Here is an 8,502-nt window from a genome sequence, read left to right as displayed (position 1 = left end):
TCATGAGTAGGGCCCCAAGCATTCAATATAGTCCTTGGTGGGCACTTCCATTCCATTCGGTATTGTGTCTATCCCAAACCTTCAGCATTCCGCATATGGTAGATTCTGTTCACACAGATCGCCCTCTGCTTGTCTTAGTGGGTAATCAGAGTTGCATCACTTAATCCATTTCACTAATCTTCATTTTCCTGGTGAACTCATTCACTATGAAGGCTTGCACCTGTGTCATTTGTCTAGAAAGCATTATATTTTGCAAGAGTCTAAAGACATGGGGAACAGAGACTGTTCTTGTCTGGTTTCTAAGGGATAGATAGCATGATTCTTTCCAAGCCACTGTCATTCAGGACAAAGTTACAGTTGCTCTGGGGCCCGGGGCACATCATTGTCACCATGATGGACACATGGGAGCATGGTCAGGGCCACCGTTTGTTGTCAAACAAAAGACTTTTTATTCTTAGTAACATTGCTCTTGTGTCCCATTGAAGCATGAGTCCTTTGTCAGGAACTTGATGCTGAGGCCTTTCTTCTAACCCAGCTTTGTTTCCATCTCCAGATTGGTGGACAACATCTCACCCTGGTAAGTCTGGGATGAGGTCAAAGCATACCCTTTAGTACTGCAACCAAGATGTTAGATCGTCTTGAAGTCTGCGGTAAACCACAGCTCTTAAAGATAAGGAGAATGAAAGGAATTAAAAAGAGGGCCCATCTTTTCTATATCTATCCCCATTCACCCTCTCAGTCCACAAGAATGCATCACTTAATTCCTCCACCACAGAATCAATGAATAGGTTTGAAAAGAGCTCTCAGGATCATGTGGTCATGGGATTGGACTCATGAGTGGGACTCCAGGTTTTCAATAGGAGCCCTTGGTGGGCATTTTTGATCCCATTCAGAACACCACAGCATTGCCTAGATGCTGTGGTCCTAGATGCTGTGAGTCAGAACAGCAGAAATAGGGGTCGAGTTCACAGTGCTTCCTCCAGATTCTCTCTGTCCTTCAGAGAGATTGACACTCATATCAGCAAGCAATGGGCACCTGAAATAACCCCTGAGATGAGTGTTAGTTATGCCAGAAGAGCCTTGCTTCCGGGGTGCAGAAACTCTGCAGCAGAGATCCAAGACACTGGTCCCCACCATCATCTACTAGCTGGGGAGGAGAAGACCCAAAGGAAGCTTTTCACCATGAGTACAGTGGAAACCCGACTGTGGCTTTAACCAAACTTACCCAGTGACTGCCATTTTCCACCCACCCATCCTCTACCCCACCTGCACCTACCCCCATAAAGAAAAGCTACCTGGGAGGGCATCCTCTCTGTCTTCAGAAAGTGGATAGGGCTGTGTTGCCTCTGGGTGAGTTTCTCACTTGGATATGTGCCAGTCTCCCCCTCCTGCCAGGCAGCTGTGAGGTGTGAACTGGGGTTCATCAGCATTTCCACTCTTTTGATTGCAGTTTACAACGACTGTGGAGGTTTTCTGTATGGCCTGTCTGGGAACTTTTCAAGTCCACACTACCCCTGGAACTATCCCAACAATGCCAGATGTCTGTGGAACATTCAGGTCCCCAGCAACTACCAAGTGACTGTGTTCTTCCCAGATGTGCAGTAAGTGTGGGTGCAGAGCAGATGTTAGACAACATGGGGGGCTTTGAAATTCATGGCGGTGATAGTCTAGGCGACATTTAAAATACAGGTTCCACTTTTGACTAGTGTAGCCTAGGCAGAATGGAAAGGGTGTGTGAGAAGAATAATTTGAAAATAGTGCCAGGGTTGTCATGAACTTGCTGTATGGCCGTGGTGTGGCATGCATGTCCCTATCCTCAGATAGCAGACGGGGCTAGAATGCTTGCTTTCCTCATGTTGTTGATCAGGAGGTCGGTAGAGAATGTGAAAACACTTGCAACTGTTACTCAATGGGAGGGAAGATTTGTGGCTTAGGTAATGACAGTGTTTGGGGTACAATAGGACAGTCCTGCTAATGAGGACACCTACTCTGCAAAGCTCTCCTCAGAGCTGAGGCTCATTCCATGAGCCTCCAGGGGCAGGTGCCAGTTCATTTCCACTGAAGTGTGTAGGCTCCCAGCACTTACTGACTGAGCTGTGTTCCCGCGGTCTCCATCTTGGCTTCTGGTTGTGGTGGCCTTAGCAGTCTCTGCTGTGGTAGGACATGCACATTGTGTCAGTGTCATTGTTAGGGCCATACAAAGAATGCACCTGAAGCTCATCAGGTCCTATGCACATTGGCTCCTCGGTCTGGTTCTCTTCAGCTCCTCCGTGACAGTTACCAGCACGGTTTCATGAAGTACTCCCCCAACCCCAGTATCACATCTTGCGTTGTCCCCGCCTTATTACTGCCCTTTCAGTGGGCATGGAGTACGGTGTTCATCCTTGTAGATGAGAAACTCCAGGTCAGAGAGGTCCAGGGACTTGTCTTGTGGTGTTTGATTGTGGTTTGTTATGTTTTGTTAGATTTTTTAATTTAATGGGTATGAGTGTTTTGTGTGTATATGCATGTCTGTGAACTGCATGCATGTGCACAGAGCTCAGAAGAGGGTGTCTAATTCCCTGGATGTGGATTTATAAGGAGTTATGACTTGGAATTGAACCTTGGTCCTCTAGAAGAGCAGGCAGTGCACCGAACCACTGAGGCACCTCTCCAGCTCCTGCCTTGGGTTTACTCCTTCCATTTTTACACACATCAGAGATATTTGTTTTATCCTGAAGATAACCGGAGGCTCCTTGAAGGAGCAGATTAGAATGCTCTCAAGAGACCTTCCTTTGGTGATGTAGAAGGCTTTCATGAAGAGGTATTATAGATTGCACATCTGTGACCCCATAGGTAGACTGTAGAGCAGGCATGACATTGGAAGAGAGATGAGTTCCCTTTGCATTCCAGGAAGCCATCTAGTGTTTCAAATGCTGTATGTGTCACAGTTGTCAGGACAACGATCCCTGAGATGTGAATCCCCACATCACCACAGACACAGAGAAGGGACCTGTTTCTTCTGTGTCCCCAGGCTTGAAGGAGGCTGCCACTATGACTATATCCTGCTTTATGACGGGCCCCAACACGGCTCTCCTCTCATTGCTCGGGTTTGTGATGGGTTCAACGGGACATACACCTCCACACGAAACTTCATGTCCGTAGTCTTCATCACCGACGGCAGTGTCACGAGGAGGGGGTTCGACGCTCGCTACTACTCTACCCCTATCACCGTCAGCCCCAGTAAGTTTTCCTGTCAGCGTGAGTGTGCATTCGGGAACAGTGTCACTAGGAACCTTCTGCTCCTCAACTTCCCCAGGTCTGAGACATAAGCAATAAAGTGGCACCACTGGGTTCCATGATTCCATCCAATTGAGAGGGACTGTGGCCAGTGGGTCTTGAGGCTCTGGCTGCCAGAAAGAGAGTCTTGGGGCAGCACTGGCTGATGGGAGGTACACTGGCTTCACTGTCATTGTGAGAGAATGAAAAGGTCAAAGATTCTTCAAGAGATGGTGAGAAGTCAGTGCCAGGGGTGGTGGATGACACCAGGTTTTTAGCTTTGTGACCCTTGCAAAGTGTGGGACACTGACCATGTCCTCAGGCCTAGCACATCTGGCTTCTGTCTGAAGAAGGATAGATCAGGAGATGTGAAGATGGACAGAACATTCTATCAGGGGTTGAGGCCCCTGTCAGAGCTGCACATATACTCTGAGTGTAATGGTGAATGGCGGAGGAGTGTCATGTCCTAGGTCTCTGGTGCCATGGGGAGCAGGACTGCTAAGCTAAGGAGCCACTTTATGACACTGCTGCTCTTTGATGGTAGAGTTGCTTTACTTCATGGGAAAATGATCACTTGACCAAGCATTTTGCTTGTTTCAATTCCTGTCTCCAGTTCCCTCGCTGGGCTTTGTGTCTATATACAGTTCTTTCAGATACCAGGGGAGAATCTGTGTTCATGACAATAAATCCCTCCAGACCTGTACTTTATGTCCAGTGTGGGTGGAGATGTCCTCTGAGACATGAATGGTCAAATGGATTCTTTCACCTGGATGTGGGCTAGTCACCCACAATTCACGGGACAGCCAAAACCCCAGGATTCATCCTGTCAACACATCCAGTCATGTATTTTACCATGAGGTGGTTGCAGAGTTTGGGCTCTTGCTATATTCCTGGCAGTGCAGATGTCAGCAGTCCCCGCTCTGTCACAGCAGATGAATAAACCTCAGTGTCTGGTCTGCTCAGTGTTGTGGCCCCAGGAGCAGGCTGGGCACCTTCAAGGCTCTGACATGGCTTCTTTTTCTCACAGCTCCTCCATGGCCATTCCCGACCACTGCTGGTGAGTCCAGATCTCCCTCAAATCCTATATGTCCCTTGTTCCTACTCTGTCCAGAGCCACAGACAATAGTTCCAGCATGGTGGGGCTCTTCACTGTTCTGTCTGCCTCAGAACCTCCAGTGTGCTCCAGGAAGTACAGAGGTAGCTTCGGTTGACCCAGCATCGCCCTCTGCTTGTCTCAGTGGGATCACAGAGTTGCAGCACTTACTCCATTTTACCTTTCTGTGAAATCAATTGCTTTGGAAACCCTTTCCTATGCCATTTGTTTAGAAAGCAATAACTTTTCAGGAGTCACATGACATAGAAACCTAGGAGACTGTTCTTGTCCTGTTCCTAACTTGCACTTGGCATGATTTTAACCAAGCAACTGTCATTCGGGAGAAATTTATAGTTGCCCTGGTTTCCAGGGCTACCTCATTACCACTAAGATGGACCCATGAGAGCATGGTCAGGTCCGCTGCATGCCTTCCAGGAAAGAACACTTATTAAATTCCACGTGTCCCTCTTTCTCTGCTCTGCTTACAATACCAGAAGGCAGCTACAGAATGGGTAGGACTCTACAGAATTATTGCTGCTCTAGAACCTTTTGTGTTGTTCTTAAACTAGAAAATCGGCTTTTGAGGAGCTCACATCACCTTCCCACCCAGTCTAGTGGAATAAGAAAGTTTCAGTCCTTAACCTATATTACTAAGCAGTATTTTCCTGGTGCTGTTAGGCTCTGTCCTGGGCAAGGCATTGATCTTCTTGTCCATGGATTATGTGACATTATCATTTAGGAGAGAATTAAAGTTGCCAGTGGGGTCTAGGCCACCTTACTAACTCTATTATGAGTATCCATGAGCATGGTCTAGGGTATTCCTGGCTCTGTATCAGGTTAGTCTTTCTCTCCCAGCCACTATGACTTCCTGGCCCCTAAATTCCATGTCCCAGCCACTGCGGGTTTGACCCTTGATTCACAGTATCTCATTCTAATCCAGCTGCATATCTTTCTAGGACATGCTCCAGTGACCTACTTTATTCAACCAGACCCTGTACTCAATTATTGGATCAAATGATTAATCTATAAATCTGTTCAAAGCTCTCAGCATCCAATCACAGGCTTGGATTCATGAGCCAGCCTCCAAGTTAACTTTAGTAAATGATATTATTGGAGGACATTTTATATCTAAACCAAAACACTATAGCTCTACAAGAGGGTTGTAGCCTTGAACTCCATGAGTCAGGATAGGTAGAAATATTTGTAGAGTCATGTTCATGGCTCTACACTTCTCCAGAGAGATTCAACACCCAATCACCAAATCTAAACATCCTTGGGGAAAAAACCTTGAGATAGGGCTAAGACTCTCTTTGCATCCTAAGTCCACGAACTGCATAGATCAAGTGGTCTATTCCTCCTCATTGTCTGTCAGCCAATGACAGCAAGGGTTTAGTAGCTTAACCTGTGAGCTCTAGGTTCAAGGAAAGACCTTATCTCAAAACACACATCTGAGTTATGTACATGTGCCCAACCATCAATGAACATTCCATCACACACACACACACACACACACACACACACACACACACACACACACAGACATTCACCAGACATCCAGTCCCTCACACACGTTTTTCTAGCACTCAGGAGTCTTAGTTTGAGGATATTAAGTTTCAATCTAACCAAGGGTACATACACAGATATTGAATTTGTAAACACATCCACACACAGAATGCAAACAGGCATTCTAGACATTCTAGACCTCTGCCCGTGAATATTATATTGGCTCTCTCAGCTACTGCAATTAGATAAGAAGAGTTAATTAGCTATTTACGTGTGGAAACATTAATTTTGAGTTGATTTTTCTAGAGCTCAGCACGATTTAACTGTAGGCAAGTTGGAATTAGGGTGTGTAGTTTAGGACATTTCCTACAACAATAGCCTTTTAGGTCTGGAGAAGTCAGGACTACACAGATTCTAACTGGTCTCAGTCACAGGGCATTCCCCAGCACAGACCCTGAGTGCCATCCCATCAGCAGGTTTCACTGTACTGGCATGTGTTGGTTTTCCTGCATGGAGACTTAACGGAATGTTTCCCATTTTTCTCTCTCTTCTATGTATGGACAGCAGAGACGACGACTCCACCGCCTACCACCATACCAATAGGTAACACAAATTGTGTACCTCTCTCTCTGCCAGTTTTGTTCACGGCCTTGGCTTCTTTGACACAGTTAGGGGGTTAGGGTGGTAAGTGTGTATGTGCTGTGAACACTTAGAGAAGCTGGGGTGTCTCCTGATCCAGAGGGCTTCACTTCAAAGGGACACATGTCTCTATCCATTTCTCTCTGTGTGGAGGCCTCGTTCAGCATGCAAGTAGGTTCCGTACTCCATGGTGTCTGAATTTAGTGTTCTGTCAGAGGATACTGTGAGGTTAGAAAGGTCAAACCCTATCTCCTGTGTGGTCTCTCACCCATGAAGATGATGTGTGAGGTGGAATGAGAGGCAAGGAATGCTTTGTGATTTTATCCGCCAGAAAAAAAATCAACTCTTCTATGTTGTACAGTCTGTTGCCTTTGGCAGTTTGTCTCTTTCTTCACTCTTTATCTAATTCTGGAACATGGTTTCACGTATACTTGTCCCGTACATGGGTCCCTAAATATCTTGGGTAGAGAAAAGAATGTCTTGGATGGAGAGAGGTGGAAGAATAGTCTGATGTTCTGCATGGCCTTTGTTCCTTGGATGAGAATATGGGATGGACTCTTGTGCATAAGGCAGAAGTTCAGTTCTTGAGTGGATTCTGCACTGTGTGAAGAATATCTTTTTGTGTTCCCTTGTATCCTAACCTTATCCTTAACCTTATTTTTTTTTTTTGTCATTTTTCAGACACATGGCCTACTACTATAGTAGTTAATGTTCAGCTCCCTGTATACCTCAGAATGAAATTTCAATTAGCTAATAATGGATAGTAGTTAAGGAGTTTCCTGTCAGACCTATAATCCTTTGTGTTTAATAGTACAGAAAAAAGTTTCCTGTAGAGTCTAGTTGTGGATCTGTTGTTGGTAGGAAATCCCTATTCTGCTCACAGGCACAGGCAACAATTACAGAATGGGTGGAGCTCTTTAGTATTCCGTCAGTGCCAGAACCTTCAGCATTTTCCATCAAGCACAAAGGTAGATTCTGTTGAGCCAAAATTGTTCTCTGCTTGTCTCAGTGAGCGCCCAGAGTTGCAGCACTTACTCAGTTTTGCTAAACTTTGTTTTTCTGATGAAATCATTTGCAATGGAGGCTTCCCCCTATGCCATTTGCCTAGAAAGCATTATCTTTGTGAAGAGTCATGTGACATTGAACAGCAGAGATTGTTTCTGTCCGGTTTCTAAGGGATAGATGGCATGATTCTTTTACTAAGCAACTGTCATTCAGGACAAAGTTATAGTTGCGCTGATGTAAAGGGCCAACTTATTTGCACTATTATGGACACATGAGAGCATGGCCACCATACTCTTAAGGAAAAGATACTCTTTCTCAGTCACAGTGTTTCTGTGACCAATGTTTTCTGGGTCAAACCATGGGTCCCTTGATACACAGTAGCTTGATGGCCTGGCATTCCTTGTAATCGAGCTTTGTTTCCTTCTCTAGATTGGTGGACAACAACTCCTTATTTTGGTAAGTTTGGGAGAAGACCAGAGCATTGGAGAAAGACAGGGATTCTGGGATCTTGAAGCCTGCGGTGCAGCACAGCTCAGAAAAATAAGGAGAAAGGAATGAGAAAGAGGGCCTGTCTTTCCCTGTACATCCCCAGTGATCCACTCTGTCCACAAAAATCCAATTTTGTTTACTCCATCACAGAATTCATGAAGAGATTTGGTGTGAGCCCTGAGAATCCAATCATGGGGTTAGACTCATGAGTAGGGCCCCAAGCATTCAATATAGTCCTTGGTGGGCACTTCCATTCCATTCGGTATTGTGTCTATCCCAAACCTTCAGCATTCCGCATATGGTAGATTCTGTTCACACAGATCGCCCTCTGCTTGTCTTAGTGGGTAATCAGAGTTGCATCACTTAATCCATTTCACTAATCTTCATTTTCCTGGTGAACTCATTCACTATGAAGGCTTGCACCTGTGTCATTTGTCTAGAAAGCATTATATTTTGCAAGAGTCTAAAGACATGGGGAACAGAGACTGTTCTTGTCTGGTTTCTAAGGGATAGAT

The 8,502-nt window shown here is 45.6% G+C and overlaps 1 protein-coding gene across 3 annotated transcripts; it reads left to right on the top strand.

The window, feature by feature from the left end:
• The first annotated feature begins 499 nt into the window (after window positions 1-499).
• On the top strand, window positions 500-8,025 carry LOC129685808 (deleted in malignant brain tumors 1 protein-like). 3 transcript variants are annotated; one of them, XR_008721542.1, is made up of 6 exons: window positions 500-577; window positions 1,451-1,601; window positions 3,014-3,222; window positions 4,286-4,315; window positions 6,422-6,457; window positions 7,928-7,943. XR_008721542.1 is itself a non-coding variant. In XM_055619317.1 (6 exons), the coding sequence occupies exons 3-6, from the start codon at window positions 3,135-3,137 to the stop codon at window positions 8,008-8,010; spliced, it is 240 nt and encodes a 79-aa protein (XP_055475292.1). In that variant the 5' UTR covers window positions 500-577; window positions 1,451-1,601; window positions 3,014-3,134; the 3' UTR covers window positions 8,011-8,025. The 3 variants fall into 3 exon arrangements, 1 of the variants encoding a protein (XP_055475292.1); XM_055619317.1 differs by having other exon boundaries at window positions 6,419-6,457; window positions 7,928-8,025; XR_008721543.1 differs by lacking the exon at window positions 6,422-6,457 and having other exon boundaries at window positions 501-577; window positions 7,928-7,951.
• The last annotated feature ends 477 nt before the right edge of the window (window positions 8,026-8,502 follow it).

The sequence above is a fragment of the Psammomys obesus genome, unplaced genomic scaffold (assembly GCF_907164565.1).
Source record: "Psammomys obesus unplaced genomic scaffold, mPsaObe1.curated_primary_1811, whole genome shotgun sequence".
In the NCBI taxonomy this organism is placed as follows: domain Eukaryota; kingdom Metazoa; phylum Chordata; class Mammalia; order Rodentia; family Muridae; genus Psammomys; species Psammomys obesus.
The sequence above is the reverse complement of the archived record's forward strand: the minus strand, read 5'-3'. Positions and strand labels throughout refer to the sequence as shown.